The sequence below is a fragment of the Mya arenaria genome, chromosome 1 (assembly GCF_026914265.1).
Source record: "Mya arenaria isolate MELC-2E11 chromosome 1, ASM2691426v1".
In the NCBI taxonomy this organism is placed as follows: Eukaryota; Metazoa; Mollusca; class Bivalvia; order Myida; family Myidae; genus Mya; species Mya arenaria.
This window is the reverse complement of record NC_069122.1, coordinates 4,869,542-4,886,500: the sequence shown is the minus strand read 5'-3', so window position 1 is coordinate 4,886,500 and position 16,959 is coordinate 4,869,542. Positions and strand designations below refer to the sequence as shown.

The 16,959-nt window shown below is 33.7% G+C and overlaps 1 protein-coding gene across 2 annotated transcripts in view; it reads left to right on the top strand.

Moving 5' to 3' along the window:
• Window positions 1-16,959, top strand: part of LOC128233617 (uncharacterized) — a 149,126-nt gene that overhangs the window by 27,346 nt on the left and 104,821 nt on the right. The window contains exon 1 of one of the 2 annotated variants that reach the window (XM_052947397.1): window positions 3,521-3,943. The exons of the other annotated variant lie outside the window; for it this stretch is intronic. Coding sequence (XP_052803357.1) covers window positions 3,667-3,943 — 277 coding nt within the window. The 5' untranslated portion in view covers window positions 3,521-3,666. Of the gene's footprint in view, window positions 1-3,520; window positions 3,944-16,959 lie in introns of those variants that run through there. 2 annotated transcript variants of the gene reach the window in all.

Below are 16,959 nucleotides of genomic sequence, written 5' to 3'. Positions count from 1 at the left end.
TGCATCATACGCACACTTTTACGCATTTAAATGCTCATGATAAATATTTGCTTGCAAAACCTGCCAGTATTTTTTTAAATATGGTTTTTATAACATTGTCGGGATTTTTTATTTTGAATTGCTTAAAACTTTCTCTTAAAACATGCTTGCAAACAATAACATTAACTCAGTATGAATATTATCGTAAACAATTATTACCGGACCAAAGTAAATTTAACCGAATGCGTAGACAGTTGTGTTCGCTTGGCGTTGTAATTCTGCCGAAGACAAAATGAAACTGATTAATATCAAATTTAAATTACAATGTCGTGCTGTGTATTTGCGTAATGATGTGTCTGATATTTCCTGGAAAAAAGTATACAATGTTTTTTGGAAACTAAAGGATAACGGCATACAGCTCTAAACAAACGATCGTTGCATTTAATTACAGTATAATGAACATTACAAAATGCACAAGACATCCTTAAAGCAACACAGAGTGTTCATCAAGAGCAATCATTCCTATGTCAAAAATGCCATTAGGATAACATATTCACAACTAGTTACAGTTTAAATGATTTAAGTTTGCGATTCATCGGAGTATGGGCATTTAGTCCATTATTGCTAGTGAAGTATGTTCAATTCATTGAGAATTATGCATCTTCCGACATAATCCGCCCTTCCATAATCCCGTATGTGTTGTTTAAAATATTTGTTGGACGTTATCCTTTGTCACTAGAGTTCTTTCTATTTATTATTGAACAAGGTGTATATACTATGTATACTCTTCTGTTTAATATTTGTGGAAAAATGTCCAATATTAAGCACATATTGGATTTGTAATGGCATTTTGGACGGTGAATATAAATTGATTTAATAGTACTTGGTTACAGTTAAGTGATTGTGCACACACAGACAGATCATGATAAAACACATTCAATTCACAAACTTAATTTCTCTAGAGTTTTTGTTTAAATCGTTCTCCTAGCCGACAAAAAGAACTGAATTTCAAAACCGATTTAACGGTTTCTCGACATTGTGCTGTCCTTCTGGCACCTTCCCGACATCAATGCTGCCTTTGTATTTCATCTCTGTAGATGCTCAATCTGAAATAGTAAATAGTTATGGTAAAACAAATCAAACTTCACAAGTAAATACACCGCTTGTATATAAAAAGAAAAACCGCCACCCGATCGATGACGATTTTGAAAAGGTTCTATTTCTGTAAGTTTTATTCTTTAACACAAACTTCTTACATAAAACGGCTAGAAATGAAAAATAAGATCTCCTCTTATGCCTCATAAGTGTCTGGCAATAACAGTTTGAGACTAGACTAAAAACTGAAAGATGGAGGTACAATTGCTATTATCAAAGCCAGCACTAGAGCTAGCATTGGTATGTCTGCAATGAAGAATTTGATTTTTAAAAATCTATACATCTGGTCCGGAAATAATTTTATTTGTTAACTAGGATTTTCTTCCTCTTAATTTTAAATACAGATGCAAAATATTTTTAAGTCCTGGACTCATAAATTTGATTTCAAAAGCTATTGAGAATTTGGCGTCATTACTATGTGACTTAAATTTCGTGTTCAATGCATTTATACCATACAAGAGCACAGTAATGTTCGCAAATTTTCGTCGGGAAAGATAATAATTCCATTGATCATTTATGTTCAGTTCATTGTGGTCTGGTCGGTGTTGACCAGTTTTTGATCAAGGGTGGAACCATCTCCACATTCAAGGATGCCCACTATATGAATACACATTAAACGGTTTGTTTTTTTAACCCCATTTTGGTTTGATACACAGTGTGAATTGATGAACTGTTTCGCTGGTCAAACAACAAACAATTGCCGTTAGAACTTTGACGTTTTTTTAACATAGATAAGATGATCGAAATCACGTAAGGGGTATAAGGTTTTAAACCCTCAGCAAATAAACTAGTTTACCCCCCCCCCCCCCCCGGTAGTAAATATTTAACTGACCGTTCCAAGGCGGTTACTTACACTCCTTGATAAAAGCCCATAGTTTTTTTTATATATATTATATATATAGTGTGTTGTTTGTTGATGTTGTGCTGTTAATCTATGTTTCTGGTTTGTGCTCTATGTCTTGGCGTTGACCCTGTGCCAATAAACAGCGATTATGTTTAAAATTTCGACTATTGTACATTTTTCTGTACTTTATTAGAGCGTTTGCTTAGATCGAGCTTTTACCGGAAAATTAGAATGACCGTAGCATATCACAATTGGGTCAAAAATCAAGTGAAAATACATTCGTAATACTGCTTGATAAAATTATGTTTTACATACCAACGCAACATGATACGAGATTAACAAAGCAGAGAACTTGGGCTGGCATTCATAAAGCATTATAAGTCACTTTCTAGCTTTAGTCCCTTCAGAATTGAAGAATCTCATTTGTCATTTGATATAAGAACTAATTTCTGAAATACAGTATCTCTATTAACAATATTGAAACAAGCACTTACCTTAATTTCAAAAAGGATTATAAACTTATTTTAATTGTATAATGATATATTTAAGATTTCGACTATCTCAAACATGCAGAACAGGTCAGAATTGCTTTGAATTTGCCGTGTTCAGGGAAATAAAACTACCACAAGACAACATAAACAATCTGCATAATAATCAATAAATAATCATTAAATTACCAAATGTCAACGCGATTGTTTCTTTAAAACTGTGTCAAGCATTTTTAACAGTACACAGTTCGTCTGGATTGTACAATTACAAGCATGAAGCACATATAACTTATGCACATATAGACTAAAACGAAGGCAACAACTAGCCCGTGTAAACATAGCCAAATTACAGACAGTAATTCAATAATGATCGGTCACAAACATACATTTGCATTACTTTGCCATGCCTTCCATTAGCAAGACTCATTTTGGTAATCATTTATGTATAAAAGAGTTTCTTGGTATCGTGCCAATTTAAATGATTCTCCGAAAGGGTAGCAATATATATGCCAAAAGCTTTAGAAACATGCTCAGTAGCAAAAAGTTTAAATATAAACCCGGTTTAGTGGCAATGGGCAAATGCTGTTCCAGGGGAATTTAACTCGTTATAGTAAAAACAACGTTTCTTGCTGGTCCGGAGAATGCATTTAACGACAAACTGGCAGCCTCATTCCATGGGAATAAAGAAAGAAGAAGCCTTTTAGAGTGCCAAAAGCATCAGGAAATTTAACAGTTGCCCGATAGTGAAGCAGTTCAATATTGTTCAAGAAGAGCGGCAACTTTTCAATGCGAACTTACCCATTATTGAATTATATTGATATGTTTCTAAGTCGGACAAATGGGTTTTATCGACAAAAACGTTTCAAGGTTGCATCTCGCTGTCCAAGTTGGAAACACAAGACTCCGACAAGTAGCACCTATCAGCATTATTGGAAAAACATGAAGTGCAACTATTTGGGAGAAATTTCGACTGAGAAGCAACACATTCGCAGACATCAGGGGAGCTTCTCATATAGACATTATGTTGGAATTTAAGCAAACATAGACTGGACATGGTTTGTTTTGTATCTGTGGGAATTTGCCACTTAAAGTAGAGGAAATGCAATTAGCATAATATTTCCTGAAATGAATGACATGATTGAATAGAATTTGTTCTTACAGTAAAGGATTTATCTGAAAGTGACTAAACGGTATGACAAAATGATTGTCTGCAGAGTTTTTGGTATACCAGGTGCGATTGGAAGACTGAATATTTTGTTCTTCTTGGAAATACTGTTAATCATAAACGCTTCGATAATCGAAGGACATGCAAATAAAAATATTACACGAATATGCAGGAAATTAAAATACCATGTTGACTTCAAAAATGACAGTTTAGAGGTCATAGAAACGGATAACCAGACTTGTCCACCGAAAGCCGCCACCTTTAGTTTGTATCATCTGACTTCCTCAGACGTCAATCATGCTGAAAATTCAGGTTAGGTTTTGTTCTTGAAGATATTTATCTGCCGTTAATGTTTGTAATACGGTTTGGGAAATAGTTTTCGTTTAATAAAAACTACTTGCTTCATTTAATTTAAAAATACGTTTGTGAATCAGTTACATGTATAAAAAAATGCCTTCCGAGTACTATACTGAGTCTTTTCTCTAATATGACCCCTTTTATCATGTTCTCTCGTGTAATAGCAGTTTGTAAATACATTCGTATCAATTTAAGTCCGTGTGGAGTGTGTGTCCATCAATGTTGTGATTACGTTGATGCGTTTGGCCATTCAGTTGGTGGTATTTGTTTATCATATATTGAATAATAAGACTATTTAAATTAATGTCCTGTTGTCCACTGAGACTAGCAAAGCCAAATCATTTTCAAAATATGAATTTTGGATATTGGTATTGATTCATATAAATTCAGAATATTTTATGAGTAAATTCAAATTGCTTTTTGTTAAAGCAGTAAGCCAAATCAAGGCGATTTAATGGAGCGTTGACCAGATGCATTTGCGGAGTCAAATAATATACACTATAGTTCAAAACAAATGATAACATCTTTGTACTTAAATAAACACCAATTCGTGTTTAATGAACCTCCAATTTTTGTGCTCAGAAGCTGCAATCAGTACGCTAACCTTTCCTTAGAAATCATGTACCTTTTGTCATAACACATACAAATGGCGTTGATATCAAGTAAATATATGTAACACTAATGAAAAGAGAAATACTGAAGCTAAGTGTTGATCGATTACTAATTATTTAATATAAAAAATGAAATAAGAAGTGTTTGCAACCTACGGACTTGCACATTGCGTTTATACAATGCATCAAGCTCATGAAAAAAGGAGCGTATAACACGTCGTACAAAACACTTAGCTAATCGTTCGATAGGGAACATTTTATATATTGTGGAAAAGTGTCCTTGATTTTCTAGAGAAGATCATTACAGCGAAATCACCCCGTATTACTGAAAATGTCTAAGCCCATTATAACAACTTGGGATAATAATATCCCTATATATTTGCAAAATAGAGGCACAATGGAAATTGGAAAGTCATTATTAAACAAATTTGAGTTCGTGTTGGATTTCATTAACGTGTGTCGATGACAGAAAAGATAGTGATTCAAGATGTTTAGGTTACGGCTCCTACGTCGTATAAACAAGTAAATACTTTTTTTATTTACATATTTGTTTATTTTTACGTGTTATTTAGCTAGATTTTTGTTCGTCGTTAAAATTGTTATTATGCTTATTGTTGCGATATTTATAATCAGACATTAGAAATACTTGTTAGTTGGAAGCCCCAAATACACCAGAGTGTAATCATGGCAGCTTCAGTTTGATTAACACAGTCAAAGCCAAAAGCTGTTGATAACTTTAAATACTTTTTTACATTTATTTTGTAAATTCATATCAATCATACCATGTTTCTCTGATTGTTGTGTTCTTCAAAAGATGTGTTACTATTGATCAAACTAGGTTAAGCACAGTAGCCTGAAATATATCCATGATCCAGGAGAGAGGCAAAACGCAACTCAAAACGTATCAGGTGGGAAAAAGAAAAAGGCAGTGAACTCGAAACTCATGCTTAATAGCTTTCAACGTCAGTATCTGTTTGGAACTTGAAGTATATGTTTTACATTTATTTCGTTAATTTATATCAATTATTTTATTTTTGCTTATAGTTTCCTTATTCAATTACTTGTTTCGGTTTATTCTGTTGCGATGAATATCGCCATTGTATCGAATTTTGCTGCTAATGTCATTGTTGTTATTAATGTTGTTGGTGTTACAAGGCTATTCCGTTGAAATGCAAATGTAAATTTAATAAATGAATGGACAGGAACAAGCACGTTTACATTAAATTGGTCCACTATTTTTATTTTGCCTTTGGTTTCGTTAGGCCTATGTAAACTCCAGCATGGATAACTTTAAAGTTGTCGTACCAGGACAATTGTGGGACTGAGAACTCGAAACACATTTGTTTTAAAAACGTGATACTCATGCCTTGCATGTGCCCTTGTGTAATCATTTGTGTTTAAATATTATATTATGTTTTGGAAGTAATGCCTGTCCAAATGGACTGTTGAATTGCTTAGGAAAAATGTTCAGATCATTTGGGTCTTGCATTCGGAAAACTATAACATAATGTCTCTACGAATGTTATCGTCCACAATTCTTACCAGACTCAAGGATATTTAACCGAATGCGTAGGCTGCTAGGTATACTTTTTAGTTCTATGCATGATGAAATTGTTTGAAAGACACACCTGTAATCATATATGTCATTTATATTTGAACCCTCTTAAGAGGCACAGGCAATGACCTAAACGGCAATGAATTAGATACAAAAACGTATACACACACGTATCAAATGACTTTACCGATAAATGATGGGATACCGCCTTGGAACGCACATTGAAGCACAAGTTCATTAGAACACGGGTCTACTGGTGGTTCATATCTTCATACTTTTCTAAACAGTTATCAACAACGGAAGCAATTAAGTTATTTGCTGAAAAGTTGCTGAATGGATTTTGGATTATACCTCATATATGTATTGAAATTATTGCATTGAAATGCAGCCAAACGCATGGTGATTTTGTTAAGTGACACCATGAAGCAAGAAATACATTCAAGAAACTCAAAATGCAGCAGAGAATTTGCACCAATATGAATTGTTCATCTGTCAACAATATCTTTTTGAATAACAAAGACTACATATGTTGCCAACCGGTGTTTGATAATCATATTTATTTCTTTGTTTTTAAACAATTGTATACGTCTCTGACATAGTGTACTCGTTTACTTTAGTTATCTTTGAAATTATGATTTTATTTAAACTGATTATAATCTCCTTCCATGATGATCTGTCACAAATCTCCCATATTAGTTGATAAAATTATAAAATTATCATTTGCATATATGCATTAAATATTGAACGTTCGTAGAAAGCACACTAGCAGTGAACGAACACGGGTTCAACGTGACGTTTACTAATCTAAAAGACGATTTAAGTCAACAAAATTACCTTTGGTAAGTTTCTCAGACGCATAAAAGGTTCCTCTGGACAGCGATATCTGGGAAACCATGGATAATAATGTTGCTCAATCACAATAAACTGTCTGACAGTATAAGGCTAATGGGGTGTGTATTGATGGGTTTGCACGTTTAGAGACGAATTTACGATGCAAGCCAAATTGAAAAGATGATGCAGTAGCACTGTTGAACAGACATTGTTGTCGCTTTAAACAGTTTATACCACTTTTGTGAATCAGTGCTGTTCGTGTTAGTTTAACAGCAGTCACTCGTGCCATTCGTATTGTATTTTTATTATTACGCATTTACATGCACAATCTATCACATTTGTTTATTTGCCGTTTTCAGGGAAATACATGAGATATATCCATGTTGACGTATTGTCCTTTAAGTTTTTATGTGTTTTATTTAAATGACCAAAATAGAACCCAGCCTGTTTGTTAAGTTTTTATTGCAGTCACTCTTGCCTTCTGTTTCGAATTATTTTGTTATAACAATATTTATTTACAATATGGCATTATTGATTATTTGCCGTGTACGAGGAAATATGTGAGAATTATTTATGCATATGTTAATGATGTGATGAATTGACCTTAATGTCTAAAGGCTTGCTATATTAATAACCACATACATTTTGCCGATGTTCCGATAGAATGTAGTATAATCAAAGGGGATTGATGAAGAATTTTAATCCATATTTTTAGAATTTGCTCTATAGTTTAATTCATTACATCAAATATTGACTCAAAATCACTATTTTGTTGATGAACGACTGTGTGTGAATATAATATTATTTACCTAGTTTTTTCTTTAAAGCATAAATAATGGTTCAATCGAGCTTTTCTTTATCTGATAAGTGTTTGCCATTATATCTCATTTTAATAACTCTCACACATTTTTGTTGTTATATATCCTTTTCCATCACGGTTGATTAATTTTAAAGATAGTAAATATAAAATCGAAACTGAAACGTTCATCGCCACTTGGGATTTGTTCACTCTCATAGACAAGAACGTCATTTGCCGGAATGAATACTAGCATGCATGTTTTAGGAGATTAGTGAGCATAGGAAATAAAGGCCGACAATATGAGAGTTAAAATATTTTTACCCATACAACGCAATAGAGGAAACATTGCAAACCAGTTCTGACATTGCCATCATGGTGATTGTCACGCTATTATAAATCAGTCATCATTGTTACACCGCACTAAATTGATGAATGTACACAAGGCAAAGGCAATGGTGAAAAGAGTGTGGGGAAATTATAATTGAAGATGTTCAATAAAATGCCGAAATAAATATAAACTTATTGTATTTTCCAAATTTCTTGAATGGCATGATAGATATACACCATAGGAATATGATGTACATATCTAATCGATTTCAAAGAACCTACACTGACTTGGCCAGTAGCTCCAACTCTGCAGCAATTGTGTTAGGACGCACATAAAATCAAATCCTAACGGCAACAAAACAACCGCGAGACAACATAAACAATCTGCATGTTAATCAATAAATTGTTTATCAAATAAGCTTCTTGCTAAAATGTTTTTATCTTTATTACTGTATCAAGCGTTTCGGATAATTTAACGTCCCGCCTCATTACCCTATATTTCGTATGAAACTTACAATATTTAGTAATGTGTTTTTGACTGAAACTGAAGTCCTAATAATTTGAAACAAACATTAACTAATGATCCTCTACCACGTTTGTTTTAGCCAAGTCCCGGACATGGCCAAGTATCCTCTTCAAAGGTGATCGAATCAGGGTCTGCCTAGGGCTTCTTTCAATTTACACCTTATATTGAATATAATTTTAAGAACAGAATCCAAGCCTTTTGATTGGACTGTAAAATAACTGACCAATGAATAGAATGGAACCAATGTGGCATGTCTTAGGATAAGGATACAATTATATTGAATATTGCCCCGGGTCCATCTTTTTGTAATTTATAACCGTCATGCTTTAAGGAATAAAATAGGAATTTCCATTTTATGAAAATATTTTACCAAACGTTATTTTTTCTTACAATTACACAATTCGTTTGAAATGTAGAGATGTAAGCATTAAACACATACAGAACTATCATATATTCACACATTAACTAATACGTAGACAACAACAACCCAGTGTAAACATAATAAAATACAGTCTGTAATTGAATAATGATCTGTCACAAAGAAACATCTGCCTTTCTTCGCCATACCATCCATTAACAAGACTCATTTTTGTAATCATTGATGTAAATAAAATTCTTGGTGTTCTGGAGAAAATGTCTAATGAACAAATAGGCTGCCTTATTACTGAGGGAATAAGACAGAAGAAGCCTTATATCGTTCCAAAGCCAGTGGAATTTAAATGGTTCTCCGAAAGGGAAGCAATACAATAGATCAACAGGGGAATATGACTTGTAATTGTTAAACACGTTTCTTGCTGTTGTGGAAAAAGTATTTAATGGACCAACTGACTGCCTTATTCCTGAGGGAATAAAAAGCCTTTTGTCGTACCAAACACCTGTAGATGTTGAACAGTTGCCCGACTGTTGTACAATTCAATACAGCTACAGAGGAAGACGAATCGTTTCTATGTTCAGCTAATCATAATATAATATACTTAATATACTACCTAAAACAAGCAAAACAAATACGTTTCCTCCGTACGCTCCGCAACAGCAAAAGGCAACATCATCCCATTACGGAAAGCAACGACAATGCTTGTACTTTTTTAAATAAAATAACCTGTTTTGGTTGAGAGAGCCAAAATCAAACATTTAAATTTCAGTTTTCATAAAGTTTTGATAAACCATCATGAACTATTATAATTATTTTTCACACCCGTTTTGATGTGCCCTATTTTTTTAGCAATTTAATTATCGATAGAATATTATATATGCAAAGCTATTCAATGATCATGTCTTTTGTCTTCTCGATTAAATATTTTAAATGAGAAAGATTTTGTCGTATCCCTGCCCTGACTGAGATGTCGTGCCTTTGTTATTTCGTATCATTTTAGTTTAACCCTGTGCGGTTTAACAAGGTCATTAGATCTTTACGACCACCACACGTTACAAGCAAAGAAAAACCAGCAACATTATTTAACCAAAATCATTATATGACTACTAACAGCTTTTATTAAAAGAGAATAATTCAAATTAATATGAAGAGTATTGCTAACATTAAAATACATGGAATAAAATACCAAATGTCCACAACATTAAATCCACATGAAATACTGAGTACACTATATGAACACTTTTTATATGTAAAAGCACTCTTAGAATCTTTCCATCAACAGGGTGTACTTCTCACAAAATAATTAGAAATGTTATAGCACTGGGAGGATTTTGAAAGGGACTTCAAACTTACTTTCCCCTCAAGATCAGAAAAGTGTTCCCTATTATACCAAATAAGAATGTTCCAGAACATACTCCACAAATCATCGAAGACTTTCTCACAAGATCTAGAAAAACTCTTGCTAATCTTTAAATTTCTATACATCGAATTTTCGTGGTGTTTGTATTTGAGTGTGTGTGTGTGTGTGTGTGTGTGTGTGTGTGTGTGTGTGTGTGTGCGTGTGCGTGTGCGTGTGTGTGTGAATTTTCGACTTGGCTTGTCCCTGTGTTTCGCATTGTATTATTGTCTCAATACTGCGCATGTCTCTGTAGTTTGCATGTATAATTAACTCGCTACTGGCTTATCCCTGTTGTTTTAATTGTATTATTGACTCGTTACTGGCATTATCCCATGTAGTTCGCATTGTATTGTTGTCTCGCTACTGCGCATGTCCCTGTAGTTTGCATGTATAATTAACTCGCTACTGGCTTGTCCCTGTAGTTTGCATTGTATTATTGACTCGCTATTGGGCATGTCCTTGTAGTTTACATGTATCATTGAGACGTTACTGGCCTTAATCCATGTAGTTCGCATTGTTTTGATGACTCGACACTGGGCATGACCCTGTAGTTTGCATTGTATTATTGACTCGCTATAGGGCATGACCCTATAGTTTGCATTGTATTATTGACTCGCTACAGGGCACGACCCTGTAATTTGCATTGTATTATTGACTCGCTACAGTGCATGTCCCTGCAGTTTGCATTGTATTATTGACTCGCTACAGGGCATGACCTTGGGGGGTTTTCATTGTATTTTGTACTCGCTACTGGATCCAATGGTGTTCGCATGGCATTTTTCACTCGCTACTGTGCTTGTGTATGTAACTTGCATTGTATTATTGACCTACTACAGGGCGTGTCCATGTTGTTTGCATGACATTTTTCACTCGCTGCTGTGTTCGTCCATGTAACTTGCATTGTATTATTGACTCACTACAGGGCGTGTCCATGTTGTTGCATGGTATTTTTCATTCGCTACTGGGCTTGTCCATGTAACTCGCATTGTATTATTGACTCACTACAGGGCGTGTCCATGTTAATTGCATTGCATTTTGCACTCGCTACTGGGCGTGTCCATATAACTTGCATTGTATTATTGACTCATTACAGGGCGTGTCCATGTTGTTTGCATGGCATTTTGCACTCGCTACTGGGCGTGTCCATATAACTTGCATTGTTATATAAATAGAAGATTCGAGAACATTCTAAACTTATCCTGATTTATGAATTCTATAAATATCATAGGAACCTTCCATTTTATTGCAAATGCATTGTAGAAAATTTTGAAACATCATAATTTATGCATCTAAAATTATCATTAGAACAAACATAGTTTACTGGTCACCGAATAATGCAATTAGACAAATAAACAATGAAGCACTATATTTGTATACATATTAACAATATCACAATACTGCGTTGGGAATACGGCCTGTCTAAATAACGTTTAAAACATTATCGGTAACACGATCTTAAATTGATTTGTAATTTTTTGCGAATAGTTCTACACTTGCATACAGAATACAATGACAGAATCTCCATAAACTTTTTATTATAACCCCTCAGACTACCCGCTGAACGAAACAAGTATTTGTTCTGTCCGATTTATTTAAATTCCAATATCCATTTCTTTAAGGATGCACTCTTACTCCCAAATGAGATTTACCACAATTAAAAATATTGTTTTATAATTTCAAAACATGGACAATAAATGTCGAAAATAATGGTTCTTAAAAAGGATACCGAGTTTTGTTTGAAAGAAATGTGCATAAAACACGGTATTTCTACCTTATGGTTACATTCTCCCCTTCCACACTCCCGTATTTGTTGATTAGATTTCCAACTGTATAAAGTATTAATGATTCGGAGAGAGTAAAGTGGGGAGCGAAAAAGGTTCTAAGCGACATTAAAGCAAGGAGCGGAGCTGATGTAGCCGGTACACTTCAATTCTCCATAAAATAACTACTGGTAAATTTCGCAGACGCATAAAACACTCCTCCGGACATCCTTATCTGGGAAACATAATAATGTGTCCCAATCACACTTACCTGTCTCCAGTATTAGCAACTGATTGGTATATGGCTTGTGTTCTTCTCGTTAAATGCGACATTACGATGTAAGACTAGATGCTTATATGTTGAGGTATTACTCTTTGGTAAAAATATACAAAATAAGTTACATTCGCTGTCTATTGTAATCATATGGTGCCGTCATGAAGCAGTTTTGTTGCATCGAGTTTGGAATGAGCAAATCGCATATAGTAAGAAAGGGTCGGAACGATTTGTACTTTGGAATCACAAATTACAAGTTATTGTAATACACATTTAGTAGTTTCTGCCCGACTGATTGACAATACTGATACTTATAACGCTATCGATGCCGTCTAATATCGGCAAATGCGATTATCTATTAGACAACAGCTACCTCCAGCCGGCCAATCATACGCCTGCAAAAGTGTTTGATAAATCTCACACAGAACTGTTTTTCTGTCGGATATTTCAACTGGTAAATCTCGTGCAAATCGTGCACCTACTTAAGTTACATGGACATTCTTAATACTACAGAAATGTTTGTTTCCTGTGCTTTCCTGACATTTTTCTCATACAAATGTACGGTATCGGACTGTTGTCAAAGTCGGATAGATCACGAGTAGCCGTTTGATATTGAATTATCAACTAGCTACGCCTGCTGATTAATTCCATATCAAACGGCTACTCGTGATCTATCCTATACTTATCAAATATTACAATGCTACATTTTTATTGCGGGGCTTTCCCCCATAGTTTACAGTGTATTGTTTGTTTGGTTGTCGATAAGTGTGTTATTAAACATGCGCTTGTGATTCTGAAGTTAAATCTTAAATATACTCCTTACTGAAATAATTTTCGCTGGAAGCTAAAACATTGAGTTACATAATGATTAGAACTGAGGTGTTCAGTTCGTAATGATAATTCTGTTTACATTGTATGAACCTAGGTGTTTCATCGTAACAATATGAAGGTTATAGCAATACATTAGAGAAAAAAAAACAGGGAAAAACACAGAAGCCATATATTTAACAAAGACCTGGTCAACGGCATAACGTTAAGACATAATATATATTGAGAGACACAACACGTAGAAACACAGACAGACCAAACATGCATCAACATATCTTTATCAATATATTCTGAGATGTGTGCCACCATATTGTGTTACATTTCTTGCATGGTTCGTCATAAGATGTTTGACCGTGGGGCATTTTGACATTATCCATGAATTTTGACATTGTTTGTCTTTATTGGTGTTATGGTTTTAAGCGAATGTGTTTTAAAATTGATTTTTTTACAATCAATTCATAAGTAAAGTAATAAATATTTTGTAAACTGTATCTCTAATTTAAGCAACTGAACCATTCTTGAAAATAGATATAATTTAACATCGCCGAAGTTGTTATCTGTTCTTCTAGTATCCAGCATTTATTTAAAAGATACACTTTCGATTTAACTAGACGTTTTGCAAATTTCAATAGGGAATTGACCACATACCATAGTTATTGGAAGGTAAATTAATGGCATAATCGGTGACATAAAAATACAGATGACGAACAGGTTATACCAAAATATTTTAGGACTATTGCTTTTGTTGAATGTTTACTTTGCTTACGGATGATATTTTTTTCTAAGATGTTTTCATATATGATTATAAATCTCCTTATATGCACATTGCCAATCGTGTATTTTGTTTCTTTAATATTTACACCACTGTAGCACGTAACAAACAAATAATTAAATGAAAACAACATGGAAAAGCTTCGAATCACAAGCTTATATATAAACATTGTTTAACGGTACAAGGTTATGACTAAAACGGCACTAGACGAGGTATACACACACCACAAACAGACACAACACACGACTATATTATTACATGACACCGCATTCGTGCTATCAGTGAAACACGAATTCCTAGGGGTTCAAACTACCATAACCTCGCACTTTTTACAATATTTATCAATAATTATTATTTGAACAATTAAAAATATACGCCCAAGCATTGCCTAAGTAATTTTAAGTACTCAACGACCAAAATCACCTGTTAGTCAAGACGGGAGGTATTAATAAGGGAAAATTTTGAAAAGTACGATGCAGTTATTCGCTGACATAATCGAGTCAAATTATGGTAATGTTTAATGTTAACGAGGTAACATATCTGTCAAGACTTGACTACATTGAATTTTCGTGAGGCGTGCTTTTCAATTTATTATTCTATACTGTAGACATGCTTTAGATTACTAATTTACGCCTAATGGTTTCAGTTGCATTTCTCTGATGTTTTGTTTTGCCCGCCTGAGGCTGCATTCCGTAAGTTTTGACATCAGGTATGTGATAAAATCTACAACCAATATCTTAGCAACCAATGATCAGTTTCACTTTAACCAATAAGATTTTAAAAACGGCAAATGAATACGGTTTCTGAGCATACTCTTCCATTTAGGCGCTTTTTGCAAAAATGATTTCATTTTTCAAATGATAATAATATAATCATTACCACGCCTTTGAATAAAATTAAGAGTTAAGTTATATATAATATCCCATTAATATGATTTAACCAGGATGCTTCACACTTTGGATATAACAATGGTGACCATGCGTTTAAAATGGTTTTAAATATATATAACTATCATATACATGTTCAATACCTTAACACTCTTATTTGTTTATTATTTATGTCCAATCAGTTTTCATTAATAAATACATTAGATATGGATATTGTTTATATGTATTAGTGAGACAATGAGATTATCTACTCGAAAAGTGTGAACCCTAAATGGCCCTGAGCCAATAACCAAAAACACAGGGAATGGCCCCTACTGTGACACCAGCGCAATAACCAGGAGATGCACAGCAGCAGGTGATTATCATGCCAAACATTCCTTAAACTAGGCCTTTAAGACATTTCCGGAAAAGAATGTGAATGCCAGTTGATTTGAAAAGCGAGAACATCTACTTTCGTAAATTTTGCTCACTTCCATATTACAGATACACATGTTACAACGTAAATATGAATTATGCTTGTTAGATATTAAAATTCATAACTAAAAAAAAAATGCTTTCTTTTGACATCCTTAGTTTTTGGTCCTATAAACGACTTCTGCTCTGTGGAAGCTCTTACATCATTCATTTTTTGGGGGTAAAAGTTGGGTTTATACAAGAAACAGAACAAAACCATTTTGGAACAATGTCGGTCTCTGTGATGCAAGGAGATGATCAGTTGTCTATATATTTTTGTTATTGGCAGCGAAATGCATGATGCTTTGCATTGCATTATATTGCCTGGCAACTACACATTTCTATTTACAAACCACATATGGGTATTTTATACCTAGAATGTTTTTGAGGGGGACGGAGATCAAAGTCATTAAAGTATATCAGACGAATCGAAAGAGTACTTTCCAAAATCTGGAACATTAATTACAAACATTTGTGTATTTCCGTACCCAAACATAACATGTTAGAAATCGGACTAAAAATACTCCAGACCTCACATAACTACTGAACAAAAAATGAGTAATTACCCATCAATATCATACACTTATGGTTTCTGCCATACTTCTTATTAAGACGCTTATGGGTTATTGTAAACCCACTTCTTAGTGTCACGAAGAAAGTATCTGATGAACAAAATGAAATAAAATCCTTTTAGCTTGCCAAAGCCTGAGAAAATTACACGACCATATTGCAACAGAAATATGTTCGGAAGGAAAAAAAAAATGAATGGTCGCTTCTTTGCTTGTTTGAGTAGTGTATTTATAACATTGTCCACCACAGTATGATCAACTGTTGTTGATTTAATAGTTAGAGGACATGAAGTAATATATTAATGATTAAGACTGAGTGGTAAGAGCGAAGCGAACTAGCACTATCTTAATGGTTTAGATATCCTCCAGGGTTCTCACTGGCTTAGATCACAATGCCATTGGCTGACGCATTTTAATGAATTTGCATGACATTTAGTTGATGATGAAAAACAAAATCTGCATTTTGAATGGATGAAAAACACATGCCAGAAAAAAAGTCCTTTACAAAAACATAAACGAGATAGGGACAATAAGAAATCGTGTGATTAATTCCTGACATAAATTTAATGAAACCTATTTTACAAAAATATTTGACACATTATACATTTCTAGAAGGTATCTTAGATGATGAAAATGGAATTAAAACTGTATATAAATTTCGATTTTGTCATAAGACACATCCAGTTATACTTTTCTATTTCATTTATATAAGGTCCGTTATCTTGAGGATATTATTTTTCTGAATTTCTCATCTGATTCCGATTTATAAATTGGCATGGCAAAGACCTGAAAAGTTCCCATCAAAAAATATTGTAATTAGACATTAAAATTCAAGTGGTAATTCCTTACCTAATTCTTATTTTGTTCTTATTAACTTATTTTAACTTTAATTACTGTTCTACACTCAGAATAAAGAATTCTTCTTATTTAAGTGCCTATTTAAGATGACTCATTACTCTAAATCTAATTATTTGCGTTTTGTTATAATGTCATGCTCTACGGCTATA